Here is a 14,624-nt window from a genome sequence, read left to right as displayed (position 1 = left end):
CGTGTTTACTGTATGTTAGTTTGGGTGTTTAACGGTTTAAGAAAAGGAGAGACATACTCATTAATTTAAAAATAATAACATCACTAATAAAAAAAAAGAACAACGAACAAATGACTCAGTACAACAATCATGGAAATAAATTCATTACACCGCAGTTGGTGACCAATTTATTCTACATACCCAGAAGTCATCATCAAGGTGTTGATGTTTTACACACAAACCAACTGTTTTTTTTGTCCTAAAAGCAGCACACAACAAGTGTCTTTATCACCAGATGGTCTCCAAAAAATATGGACCTGGGGCACTAAAGGAAGGAGGGATTTAGGGGTTTAAAGATTAGAGTGATAAAGGAAGAGGAAGGGAGGGGAGTCAGAAAAGGAATATCGACACGCACTGGCACACACAGTGCTAATCTTTGTTCACTCCCTGAAGGGCTGTACTGTAGGGTATTGGGGACATCCCCTGAAGGTCACGTGTAGGTCGACAGCCACGGTTAAGTTCAGGGCCGTGGCAGCAATTTCACTTATTTGGGTATTATTGTGGTAAAACACGGAATAAGACATCCCAGCGCCAATGTTTCAGTTTTCACCAGGCTATTTGGTCTCTACTGCCTCCACTGCTTGCTCTGTGTGACTGGTTTTGCTCTCTGTTTACTACCGTGTCCCGGTCATAATGTCATCCTTCGTGCTCCTTCGGACCTAGACCTTCAACTCTTTCTAGAATGTGAAGTGTAACATTGCTCAGGTATTCTGAAAATTTCAGGATTGCAGAGTCATTTTCATTCAGCAATGTATTTTACCGTATAAATCTAGTCATGTTTCCTACTTGGTGAAACTATCGTGGGCATCGTTGCCATGAGGTTGGGCAGGAGCCTGGCCCCCTCAGTCTGATACTGAGTGCAAACATTAGAGTAGGTCCAGTGGTACTGCAGACAGACGGCTCTTCACTGGCAGCAGAACTGACCTCGCACACATAATAGTTAAATGGTAAATTCTGGTGATGGGTTGATGAGGTTTCATGATACTGAACAACTAATTCGATGAAACCTCACATCATTTCTAAACCAAGAGCGCCATCTGAAAATTAGGACACTGTTTCATCAACTCTGCAATACTGTTTCACGATGCCTCAAATGCCGATCACTAGTAAATGGCTCTTATTTAGATGCTTATCCAGCAACCAAAGTGCTAAACACTAACACTGTGGCTGCAGGACAGTATCACCTGAACTGCAAGCTAAATGCTAAACGGTCGGAGCTCGGATCAAACCTTCCAATCGGAGGCCGACCACTCCACCATCATCGCCCCCATTGTTTTATTCACATGCCAAATACAAGACGGCTGGAAATTTGGGTAGCAACTGGGGTCTGCTCCAGGTGAGGTCTGAATAGATGGGCTTTTTAGTCTTCGGGCAAATATCTAAAGAGGGCAAAAGCAAGTGGAATGGTTGCTGCTGAGTGAGGAGCCACACCATCGACCTGCCCAAGTAAACCTTTTTCCGCTGCATTTCTTATCAATATACAAAAACCTTGACCTCCTTAGCTCTGTTCTCATGAAGATTTGATGTGGAGTCACCCCCTCACCACCCTCCCATCTGTCCCGGCATCACCGGCCATTCCAGTTCCGGCTGCCTCACCAGAGGACAGTCTAGACGTGCCCCTAAATTACGTCTCCCGAGGCAAGAAAAAGGAAAAAAAAAAACCTCGACACTTTTTGCTAAACTCACATGTGATCCCATTTTCCAGGAGTGTAGATTTTTCACGTTTCCTGAGGAAAAATGCTAATGGTGAATTATGGATTGGGTCATAAAAATAGCACACACTTGGAAGCAGCTGCTGAAATATTTAAATATTCAATTTTCTTGCAGCCGCTGATGTTCCTGAGCTTTATTCCCTGCTTTGTTTACTCTTTTTTTATTTGCTTGTTCAGTTTTGTTCTCTAGACATTTGCTGTTCATAAAACATCAAGCAACCGCCTCTTGTTTTGCTGCGTTTGTAAGCCTTTATCTATCATTAACACTACTACTACTACTACTATCACAGCGAATATTACTGTGTGTGGTGACTTATTCACCGCTATATGACCAATACTTACACAATTACTGATTTTGCCATGACTGTTATTGCTAGCTGAGCAGTGCCACAACAACCATGGGTAATCTACAACAGCCGTTACGACTATTGGCTGATACCACTGCGATGTCTTGAGTACTCCAAATCTGCGTTCTGCTTGTATTTGTACCAGGGATGGCCGTTAAAAGGTACAAAAATATTCAAGATAAATTGTGCAGATCTGGAGAAAACATAAATAAATGATAGATCGATCACATTCCGTCATGAAAGTGTCTTTAAGGTGATAGTAACTAGTTGCTAACTAGTGACCTCTGTGGTGAATTACTGGAGTCTCACTGCATATTTACTAGTGACTTGTGTCATTCTGTAATACCCTGTTAGGTGCGTAACCACACAGACTGAGTTCTGCCAGTTTTATTTTGGGGTTAAATTGTGGTTGTGTTGGATGGTGACAGTCTCAAGGCAGGGAGCAGCTTTTCCTGAGCTGTGGATGGGAAACTCTGCATGTGTTAGCCAACAGTGACTCTGAGTCTCAGCATCTACTGATGTCATAGCTTATACTGGGGACAATGGTTCTAACATAGTTGCTACAGAACGGGTCAATGAGGTTCCCTGATTTTCAGAGGCCACCAGACGGCACGGTCTGAAAACAGTATTCCATTGCCACATGTGCTACAACGCATCTATTCAGAATAATACTAAACATACTATTACATTATAATGCCTGTAATAGCAGCAGTTCTGTTCTGTTGCTCATATTTATCTCACCGAACAATCCAGTGTCTGGAATCTCTCAGGTCTTTGGCTGTTAAGCACGACACACAAGTCCAGATGGTTTGTCTCTGATGAAACTAAAAGAAAAGATGTGTATAGTTAGAGCTGTCACTGTCTCTGTGTGAGTGTGTGTGATCTGTTCTTCTTAATTGAATGAAGCTGAAGTCGGTGGTGTGTGTCTGCAGCACCTGGAGGAGTTGGAGTTTGAGAGTTGGTGCGTAAAAAAGACGATCAAACTTTCCATCATGTCATGGTTCTCGTGTGACGGTGCTACCAAGCTTCTATCCGCTAGAGTCCCCATTTTGATGAAATATTAGTTGCTTCTTTCATTGTCCCTTTGGATGCAAGGCTAGCGTAATTGTTGCGGAATCCTTTGGCAAGACTTTTTCTGCTAATGCCCATGGTTCAGCTGAGAGTCTTGATTCCCCGGCGTGGCTGCATGTGCCTGAGCTCTTTCATCTGCATCACAATCTCAGATGAGCAAGAGTTCATGTTCTCTTCAACTGCGAGCAAATCTTTGTTTGTTTATCATTCACACTTATTCGCGTACTTATTTAGGACTTTCCTCCCGAGACACTCCTGAGCTTCAAGTTGTTTCCCATCGTGTGAGGGACACTGAGCATCCGTGTGCAGTTGGATGTGAAAAGAGTGTCTTTAGTGCTTCAGACCTCAGCGTCATTAAAGTTTAACTAGAATTCTCTCCACTCTGGCTGACCAGGCATTCCACATCGCCCATATCTACCCGGGCCATGCCTTTGTTTGTGGTCGCAAGCAGTTGACAGAATTAGAGCGGACCGAACACTGAGCCAGACTTGAGAAAGCATTGCCTTCATCTTACATCTGTTTTATTGCATCATTTCCATCATAGGAAGTTTGCACGTCGATCTGAAGAGTAGCAAGACTGTGATTTTTGAAAATCAAATGAACATTATATAGTATGTGTTCGGAGTTACTTGACATTTCCGTTGACTCCTGTGAAGTGGTTGGTTCAAAATTAGGGGTCTCCTGATCTGCATTTTTTGTGGTGAATACCGTTTTTTTAAAAGTCCGGAAACAGGTCGACACTGATTTTTGACAATAGTTTTTTTCTAAGTTTTTTTTTCACACACAAAAGTAACTTTTTTGTAGGTTAATTACACAAACCTATTAAATAACTGATACTATATACTGATCAATACTGAACAACGCTGTATACAAAACATTGCAACTTTCAAAGCAGATGAATAATAAAACAATAACAAAGGTTAAGCGCTAAATTTCCTGAAGGGCCACATTAGAAACTAATGGTTGTGAGGGGCCATCATCAAAAGAAAGTGCGATGAATACAAAACATGATGGAAAAATGTCCAAAAGCCATACTTAACTAACAAGGACAAAATGAACCTAAAAAGATTCAATGTAAATAAGGATATTGAGAAGTGTAAATATGCCATGAAAACTATTGAACTATTTCATTTCATATGCACTTAATTTGAATATATATCAACATAACTATGGACAAAATGTTCAAGACAAAAAGGCAATTTATTTCAAAATATATTTTCAATATTCCTTCTATGTATTTTGAGGAACAAGAAAAAGCACACAAAGATGGCCAATGAAAAGAAGAAAATTTTAATCTTGAAACAAGAACATGCTATATTTACTGTGGAAGTGGTGAAAAAGAACAAAAAAGGCAGAAAAATTCCAACATGTAGTTTTTGTCTGACGTCAAAAGTACAAGCATCGGGCCACATATCCAGGTCTGGATTAGATAGATAGACAGATACATTATTGATCATAAAGGGAGAAATTCACTTAACAAGCAGCATCCTTTTGTCAAATTGTCGATCAAACCCACAATCTAAACTTCACTTGTTAAATACCTGAATGTTTTCTTATAACCTGACAGACCGTGAGCTATTAGCTGCTGATGGTGCACCTCCGGCCTTCAAGGACAGAACTCTGCTGCTCCTGTAAAACACTAAACTCCATTAGCATTGGTGCAGAGTCACCACAAGATTTTGCGGAGAAATGCCTGCTTTGTTTGGTTGTGATGTAAAATGTTGAGGAGCAATAACATTTCTCATCATGTATAAACATAAATAGCATCTTGTTGTAATAAATAACAATATGATCGGCCGATCTTGGTGACGTCATACTGTAAATGCCCATATCGGCGCCGATAAATTGCCTGACAGATTCATTAAAAAGTGCTATTTACAATATATCCTGCCGTCAGAGGAATTAATATTCAACTAACACAGTTCAATATAGAAGAATAGAAAACAAAAGTGTAGAGAATTTTAGATGGGAATACAGAGTTGTTTTGTGTTACAAAAAAGTAGGACTTCAGAAACAGCTGTGATGCAGAGTCTGTGTCCATGTGTTTACGACCGCCGGACACACACTAGTCTACAGGAGGGAGAGCGGGAGTGAGGGGGGGTGGATGTGGGAGGGGGTGGGCTGCTGTCTGAGGGAGTTTGGCTTGAGTGAGGGGATTAGAGGTTGCCCATGATTACTCCACCAACCAGAGTCATGGCTTATACGTCACCCATCCGGCTGTGTTAGGTCAGAGGCGCGTTGCACTACATTGCACTTAGAAATGTGTGTGCAGAGTGTGAGTGAGTGAGAGAGAGAGAGAGGGGAAGAGAGAGCGGCGACCTGATGACAAACAATAGAGGATGATATAGATACAGATTTATGCACGCACATGCTCTCAGCGACATGTTTCATCAATGCAGGCAATGCAGACATTTTGTATACACTGTTCACCAAGGAAGCCCCTTTAATGCAAAGCAAAAGTTGTTTAAAAGTTAGAAGTTATTAGAAGTTGTGGAGCGACTGTGGCGGGGCCCGCCCACCTGGCAAGGGCCTCTGTTGTCATCTCGGTGAGTTCACCTGACTGGAGTGAAGTCCAAGGAGTCGTTCTTGACTGACGAATGCTGCGTCTATGGCTACGGAGTCTTTGCCACTCCCAGTCTCTGGAGTTGCTGGTGCTTGAGGCTGGTCAGCGAGGTTCCCGGTCAGCGTTACAGGTGGAGTGTCAACAGCACCTTGGTGTGGCAGCTGCGTTTCACGGTCTATTTCAGATTTGGATCGTATATCTTAACAGTTGGTCATGAAACTCCATCCAGCCAGGAAGGATTGAGCAGATTGTTTGAGGAATATCTGGACGACAGGAACACACACACGGGCCATCTGTTGACTTTATTTCTATCGGCATGTTAGAGCCTTCTGACAGCCAGATATGTCAAAGTCTTCATCAAATAAACCACTGAAATGTTTGCTTCATCAGCCATCTGCTGCTCCTCCCTGCTTTCTCCAATTCAGCCTAGACTCTGATCACTTGACATTCTGGTTGAAGGTAGACGGGATGTTTTAATTTCTATACATGGTGCTGACTGAGCCCAGATTAATACCTTTGAACTTGTCACAAAAAATGTTGAACGAAGTGACTCGGTGTTGAGAACAGTGTTGTTCAAGTGATCCAGTTTTGCCTCATCTGTCCGGAGATAGAGGTAGGCGACATGATGACATTAAGTCACGAACAATTAGATCCTGTTGAAGATCTACCAACATGAGGAGATCACATGGTTTTGGTTATATTCTTTCTATACACTATAGATCTATGCTGATGCTTTGACTTGTCCATCAGTCGCTGAAGTGCTCCTCTTCCTTCACACGCTCACAGCAAAGAAGCCGATCAAATGCACTAGTGAGTTGTTTTCAAACCTGATGCGCCTCTATCTTGATCGCACACCACATCTCGATCACCCATGGTAGAACGATGGAGTGTTGCTTGTCGGTTCCGCGACGGCAAACTTCACCGCTAAGCTAACAAAGCTAACCGCTAATGTCATGTCTAAGTTCAGAACTTTATTTGACACTTGTAAACTATCAGTTTGCTTAGTTGTATAACACAAACATAAACAAATTTGTTCTAAAATGTGTAGAGAGAAAGAATTGTCGGTGTTAAGAAGCAAGCTGAGGCGATGTAAAATAAAAGTTATTTGGCCTAAATTGTCAGATTTATTTCCTTTGGGACAAACACTGACCAGAAACTTGCAAGTTTGTCTCATGTCAAAATAGCTGAGTGTCAGTAGCTAAAGAATGTCACGAATTAAAAAGGCTTTTGCCGGAGACTTTCCGCAAAGCACCATTGTGCGTTGGCTAAGGTTGGGCGGTGATGGACCTTGAGATTTTTTTCAATGAACCAAGTGTGTTGTGGCTTAGAAGAAGGCAGAAAAACTCTGGTCTAGAAGGTCTGCGAATGTCATGAGAGCCAGTTGCCAGGCTTGTGTGATAGTGGTGTTGCCATAACATGTTTTTGTGGGACGTGGTCACCCGCTGACACCTGTGGAAGAGTGCACTGATGTACTCCTGGCCTGTCACTTGCTGGAGTGTGTCAGGCTTCTAACCAGGATTTTCTCCCAGCCTAAGGGGGAGGGGTTGTTTTGGACTAATGACTCTTTTCCAATTGGTCAATCATTTTAAAATGATTTTAGATTGATGTATGCCGATCAATGTAGTTATGTGATAGTGAGGATGTTATCGATTTTTTTAAAGTCAGCGTTTTTGACCCCCTGTGTCGGACTTTTCCCAGTGTTCACCAATCGTCTCTTCATAAAGTAATATTTGGCTCTTTTTGAATTGTTTTTCTTCATGAGTTCCATTTTTTGTTTAGTAATTATTGATCTATTTGTATTATCAAGGAACATTGGAGCTAAACCCCTGAACAATGAACTCACAATGATGTTATTATTTGTGTATATTGCAGTAATGGATGCTAATGCACACTGAAAAAAAACGGTGACTTCTCAAAACAGACACAGCTGGAGCACTGACACCCTCTGAGAGCCAGCCCTTGACGCGACCATGTTTCTATGACGATGGCTATGCACTCGCTGTCTCCGACAGCTGTTCCCATGGTGCCTGGGTTTGGCACAGACCCTGGTTGCCATTGGCAGGAGACAACACAGCCTGGGTTCAGAGGTCAAAGTGATGGTGCTTGTTTTCCGTCCATCCAAACCACATTAGTTTAAATGATTTCCCCATTTGAGTTTACCAAGTGCAAAGTCTAGAATTAGGAAACCATGAATTACAGGTGGCATTATGAATGTGTGTGTTTTGACATGTAACTCAGAGAATAGGTGTTGCATGGGTTTGTAGGTCTCATGGTTTGCATTGGTTAAACCATGTGTGTTTGACTGGTCCATTGGTTTAGACTCTTTTCAACCCTCTTGTCCATTGAGTTCTTAAAACAGATGTAAAGGCAGAACTGTGTTGCTGCTGACTGATGAAGCCTTGTGGAATTGGCCTCTGGTCGCCAGGAAAAACTTCCAATTGTGAATCAAGTCAACTTCCCTATGATGTGCCTCATTAATCTGACAGTCATCCTCCAAACTGCACATGCTAATGCTGCACTCCAACACTTGTGTTGAGACAACGCAGCGGGTGTTTTCCCGTGTCCTGATTTGTAATTCATATTCCTCCCTCACAGACGTCTGACAGGCGCCGACTAAGAACCGGAGCTGAAGATTCTTTAATTGCATGAGTGATATGTGAAAGGCTGAAATTGACAGCGTTGTTTGTGGGAACCAAATGATGTCTTCAATGATCTGTTTGTGCCTGTGAAGATGGTTAAACAGAAGGAGCTCCTAACCAGCTGTCTTCTTCCTCAGAACGCTGCACCAGCAGTTCGAGAGCTACAAACAGGAAGTGCGCCGAATTGGGGCGGAGACCCGGCGCCAGCAAACGCAACAAAAAGACGACGCTCCCACCTGTGGCATCTGCCGCAAGACAAAGTTTGCAGACGGCTGTGGACACCTCTGCTCCTACTGTCAGACTAAATTCTGTGCCCGATGCGGAGGCCGAGTCTCCCTCCGCTCCAACAACGTAAGCAGCCAACCTCAGCTCTGCCTGTTCCCACTGTCACTTACGCACCGTCTCTTCTGTGTTTGTCACCATCTGCTTTCTTTCGCCTCACACTTTGGTGACCCGCAAAGTGTATTTTAAAACTGTCTTGGCTCTAGTTGTAACCCACCCAGATCTGATTCCTTAGATGGCGGCTGTACTGTGGAATGATTCTTTACCGCTGGGCTGAGTGTGACAGCTGTCCAGTCAGCGCATCTGTGTTGGTGTGTCCTGCAACTGCAACGACTTCCAAAAGCAACATGACATTTTAAGTGCGAACCAAGTAGAAATAGTTTGGGAAACATTTTGTTTGGTGTTAACCATAGTGTGCAAGTGGAGGATAAGCATCATTCTGACTATACAAGCTTGGCCAAGGTTGTGACTTGTTTTATGTCATGCTGGCAAAATTGACTTTTTTTTATTTATTTTTTTATCTTTCCCTAGCATAACAGAGATTAAAGTAGGCTGGTGGCACTGAATTGGCTCTGGTGGGGAAAAACTTTTAAGGGCCATTTATGTGCAACCTTACCAGATCTGGACGGATCCTTCTGTCTGTGCTCTGCCTTCATTTCCTCTGTATTTCTGCACGTTTCCACATAGCTTACAGATACAGACCAAATGGAGCAGTTCCACCAGAAACTATGGAGGGCAGCGTTGCGGTTACTACCCGATAAGTCGTTCTAATGAGACACAAAGAAGACATAACAATAGCAGAAATTTGACGTCCTCCAGTGGCGATATATTTAGCGGCCTCACCAATCACCGCCTCCTACGACACTGCCTCCAGTTTATCTTTTATGCAAGAGGTACATTATTATTGTTTTAACTCTGGGCTGCTCCCCCTGGTGGATATATTGGTGACCAGAAATACCAAAGCGAAGAACGCATAGATGAATGTGATCAGTGACAGTAACATCATTAGAAATGGATGGGTACATTTCCGTATGTGACGGGAACATAAATGGCCGTTTATTTCTCTCAAAGATGTGAAATCATATTTTTCTTTATATTTGAGTGAGTACGTGGACTTTGGATTATTCAAAAGTCATTTTGGAACGACATTAGTTTCAGTGGCTTATTGCATCTTTTATCTTCAAGTGGGCTTGTTTTTCTCTCTTGTGGGGACCAATTCCTTACACTTTCCTCGTGGGGTCCTTTTGCTGGTCCTCACAGGTTCAAACTTCAATTTGAGGCTGAAGACTTCAAATAAACGAGGTGATTATAACTGGGTTTCAGTTTGGTTCAGAGTCCTGGTTAAGGTGAGCCATGTGTTCTGGAGGGTTAAGTTAAGGGTGAGAAGCTGGGGAAAGGGTTATGGCAATGAGAAACCTCACTATGTCCCCACAGGGATTGAAATATTGTATTGTCTTAAAATACCATGTACATTTAAAGATGACCCCAGGAAGAGAGAAACAAAACATAGAAAAGCAGACAACGTTTGAAAGCAAATTGACTCTGAAACCACACACCAGCAGGAATGGATCAAAGTTATTTTCCATTCCAGCTTTTGCCCAGGCTCCCCTCCAACCCAATAGAGCAAACTGCTGCTAGCTGTCTCACCTGACCGTGGCCCGCTTATCATCTGCCTGCTGATCCCCAATCTGCTCCGGATCTGCCCAAACTCACAGGCCAGGCCTCAAACAGGGACGAAACCTGTGGCGGTGTTTTATCATAAATGTATTAGTTTATGACAAAACAAAGCAATAGCTAGTCATATTTTCATACATGAGGCACAGTACGATAAGATAAGGCGATCCTTTATATGTTCTTCAGGAGAAGAGATGTTCAATTTAAGACAAATCGACCACAACAGAAGCACTTCCAGAAAACAAAAACAAAAAAAAACATTTTAACATTTAACATTGGGTCATTAAAACATTTGTTTTAATAACCCAATTTTTAACATTAAAAAGGCTGTAATGTATTTTCATGACAGGAAGCGTGGATAACATAGGATTCAGTTTTGTCCCCTTTATTTGGAAATCATTCTTGAGACAGTAATACACTGCATATGCATTGTAGAATCACACAGTTGCAGTAGAAGAGTACATTTCGCTCGCTTCGAACTGTAGTTAAATACTCCTTACCTAAATACTTTGCCAAGTTTAAGTGCTTTCCTGTAAAAGCTGATGACTTTCCAAACTTTGTGTCTGACTTTAAGTGAACCTGTCCACAGTCAGCAGATGTTTGTAGTAGCTAGCTTGGCGCTTGTCACTGGGCTGGCATGATAGGCTTAGACCAATAAAACACTGCTGATCTATAGAACATTTTCTGTTCCGATGTTGCTGTACCATACATGCTAACAGCTAGTACTTTCCACCAGTAAATGTGAGAACACAATGTCAGTATGTTTTTAATATTTCCAATTCTGTTGAAACAAGAAACGTGTTTCAGAAATCGTAGCTATTATGACACTCATTGTGCCGAAAACAGAAATTCCATTGACGCTAATGGTAGCGCCATCACCATTCTAACACTGACCTCCAGCGATTGGCTTTTCAAATCTTTTTTCAGATACATTTCCACTTCCATGTGCACTGGACATGGAAGAGCTGTGCTTGTCAGATGCTCTCTGGCATGTGTCACTGAACAGACCTCGAATAATGCAACCCATCCTCACTCCCATGGCGCCATATATAGACGTTGGGAAAGTGGACTTTTGCGTCCTATACTGACGAAAAAGGCAGCCTTCAGCGTAGAATGTTACTCAACGGACTGAAAGAACGTTTTCCTTCCGTATCGTACCAGGCGGGGCGGCGTGGATGATCCGATCACGGATCGCGCGCAGGCTTATGTTGCTCTCCTCCTTAGTTACAGCACTGACGTAAGTCACCGTGACTAAACCGCATGGCCGTTTGATGGCCTTTAAATAGCAGCTGACGCTTCATATAGTCGAATGAATGGAGCGCCATCCCCAACCTATCTTTTTTTCATGTGTCGCGCTGCCTGTACGTCAAAATGCGACGCTGAAGGCTGCCTTTTAAGTCAGTATAGGACGCAAAAGGCAACTTTCCCAACATCTATATACGACGCCATGGGAGTGAGGTGGTGGTGGCATAATGAGAGATCAAGAGTCAGAGAACATATGCGCCATGTTGCTTTCCGTACCCCAGTTTCCTCTGTAGGGTGGCGCTTTGACACACGGTGATGATGTCACATGGAGACCATGTCACGCTGGGTGGTGCATGCTGCTGCGGCACATACATCCTCGCCTCCTACAGCTGTAGACTGTCAATTAATATCAAGTCTATGTGTCAGTATTGCAGAATGTGATTAACAAATGTTGCACCACGGTCTCTCTTTTCCTCCCTTTATCTTTCTTTACACCTCAACATCTTATTCACTCTTTTTTTCTGTTGCTGTTTATGGTTTTATTTATTTCCTCCTGCTCCACCCCCTCACTCTCTCTCTCTCTGCTTCCTGGACTGCATGCCACAAAGGAGGACAAAGTGGTTAGCATCTTTTTTGTGTTCTTTCTGTGCTGTGACTGTGAGGTTTCCGTCATCCGAAAATGCCGGTCTGATTCTTTTTCCTGTTTGCCGAAGCTATGCTGTATTAGTGCAGGCACAGTTTTGAGATACCTTCTGGACAATTGATAGACTCAGCGGTCCTCACAGGTCATCACAGCAGAGGATAGTTTACTCTGGAGTGGAGGCCTCTCCTGCGCCCTGAAGATCCCTTGAGTGTAAACCTCTGACTAACTCTGTGTCATGTGTGTGCTCTACCCCTGCCAAGTGTGTCATTGTGAAGGAGAGGGTAAGACTTGACGGGTGATGGGTTTGCTGCATGGGTCACAAGTGTTGTTTCCTGTCCACACTCAGGTCTGTGCTCATTCACAGTATCACATGTCCGATTCCAGAAGTCCAAAATCACTTTGGCTCAGTCTAATGTTTTTAAAATACAATTTCCATTTTTATTATTATTATTATTGTTGTGTTATTGTGCTGGACTGGATGCCAAAATAACAGTCGCACATTAGATTATTAGATTGGGGAACACATATTAAATATTAATAAGCTAATAACCATAAATTCCAGACTATAGAGCGCAGCAGAATATTAGCTGCACCCACTAAATTTGAGAAGGAAACTAGATCTTGTTCGTACATAAGCCTCACTGGTCTATAAGCCGCGGGTGCGGTGGTTCTGTCTGCGCCGTAGAAAGGTCAGTGGCTCTTAAAAATGCTTGAGGATCACTTCTAAACTAGTTTTAAAAACAGGTTTCTTAGTCATGAAACAAACTCTGCAATGTTCCGAAATTGAATCATGAACTCTTCACATCTTTCGTTGATATTAAAACGCTCACAATGCACTGTTTACGCCAACGTGTTTGAAGTTCTGCCACCACAGCCGGTCTCAGCTGCTGCTTCTCATCTCTGGTCCTCCAGGAGATCAGCTCTGTGGGCGGAGCTGCAGACACGTGGGCGGAAACATTGCATTATGAGCGCTTTAAGTTCAATAACATGCCTGGGATTTCATTGGTTGGCCAGGAAAAGCCACAGGATTCATACCTTGAGAAAAAAAAAAATAGCGGCTTATAGTTTGGAAATTCCGGTACCTGTTTATTTGATGTTAATATTGTGTAATTATGATGTTGTTTTGAGTGAACGTTTGCTGACTATTCTAGCATAAAATCTAGCTCTTAACAAGACACTTATCAATATTTTATGTTTTTAAAAACAGGCTAATATTCTGTGAATTCATGTATGAATTAGTTTACTTACGGTAATAAATGGTTCCTCATCTAAAGTGTGACCAAAATAATATACTAATTTGATGAAATGATTTAGTAAGTAAGTCATCAGATTATAGTAACACCATTGTACTTGTTATAGTCAATTGGGAAAGAATGGTTAGCAACCTCAAATATTTAAACTGGTCTGTAATAAAAAGGATAAGAAAATATAATAAAATATGTTTACGATGGTGATACATTATTTGATAAATTACGTTTTAACCAGTGCAAACTGAATCACCGTGGTTAGCGTTTTAGCCTTCATTGGCTTCAGAATAGGATTCCAGTGGGGATCAGAGTCCATCCAGTGTGTCTCATGGGTCTTTGGGGACAGTGTAACTGGATCAGTTTAGGCAGGTGACCTGTGCCTTTCGCCCCAAAGTAAATGTAAATGTTAGTGCTTAACCAGGGCTATTCACATTTGTTATGTAATGGTGAATGGGAAAACAAACAAATAACAGTGCTGTAACTTTCAGTCACAATCCACATTAAAAAAATACTTTTACTGAGAATTGCCAGATAATAGTTAGAAATGTTGTTGTATATCACGATGGTCATTTTAAAGCGACATTGTTTTTATGAGTGACTATGTGGTCCGGTCCTCAGTAAACTTGTCTCACATTTGCTCGCTGACCATCCATTTCTGCTTGTTCTGAGAATGAATGCAGACCCTGAAAAAAGAAGACTGACAGTCATATAACGCATGAGTCACATTATCGAGTCCGTCTCCGGAGGCACTTGAAACTTTTGACCCATTCCAACCCTTCGTCCGATGGCAGCAGGCATGGATGCGCTGGGGTATTCCTACCATTAGTGGTAGGTGGTGAGGGGGGCACATAACTAAGAAACAAAAAAAACCCAAATCTGATCTGATATATATGTGTATATATATAATACACATGTGCCTTCATGCCTGTGCATGCTTCCCTTATATGTGTTTCTCACTGTGGAGCGGACAAAATGCCCATATCACGATGCGTGTGATGCTTGGTCGCAAATGTTTGATGGTTGGAAGAAAACATGTTGGTTTTTAAGTGTTGTGTTCAGACAGCGACCACCACTTCCTGTTCCTGAGTTTGGTTGTTTACTCTGTACAGTGAGGGACTACTTTCCTGAAGTTTTGCGTGTGCAAAAAAATAAATAAAATAAA

At 42.3% G+C, this 14,624-nt stretch overlaps 1 protein-coding gene across 9 annotated transcripts in view; it reads left to right on the top strand.

Annotated features, from left to right (window-relative positions):
- Positions 1–14,624, top strand: part of rims1b (regulating synaptic membrane exocytosis 1b) — a 49,294-nt gene that overhangs the window by 7,809 nt on the left and 26,861 nt on the right. For 8 of the 9 annotated variants that reach the window (XM_053857683.1, XM_053857689.1, XM_053857688.1 and 5 more), the window contains exons 2-3: positions 8,509–8,722; positions 12,476–12,496. In XM_053857683.1, coding sequence (XP_053713658.1) covers positions 8,509–8,722; positions 12,476–12,496 — 235 coding nt within the window. The remainder of the gene's footprint in view (positions 1–8,508; positions 8,723–12,475; positions 12,497–14,624) is intronic. The other variant, XM_053857682.1, reaches the window with a different exon arrangement.

This window comes from Synchiropus splendidus, chromosome 2, assembly GCF_027744825.2.
Source record: "Synchiropus splendidus isolate RoL2022-P1 chromosome 2, RoL_Sspl_1.0, whole genome shotgun sequence".
NCBI classification, from domain to species: Eukaryota; Metazoa; Chordata; class Actinopteri; order Syngnathiformes; family Callionymidae; genus Synchiropus; species Synchiropus splendidus.
The sequence above is the reverse complement of the archived record's forward strand: the minus strand, read 5'-3'. Positions and strand labels throughout refer to the sequence as shown.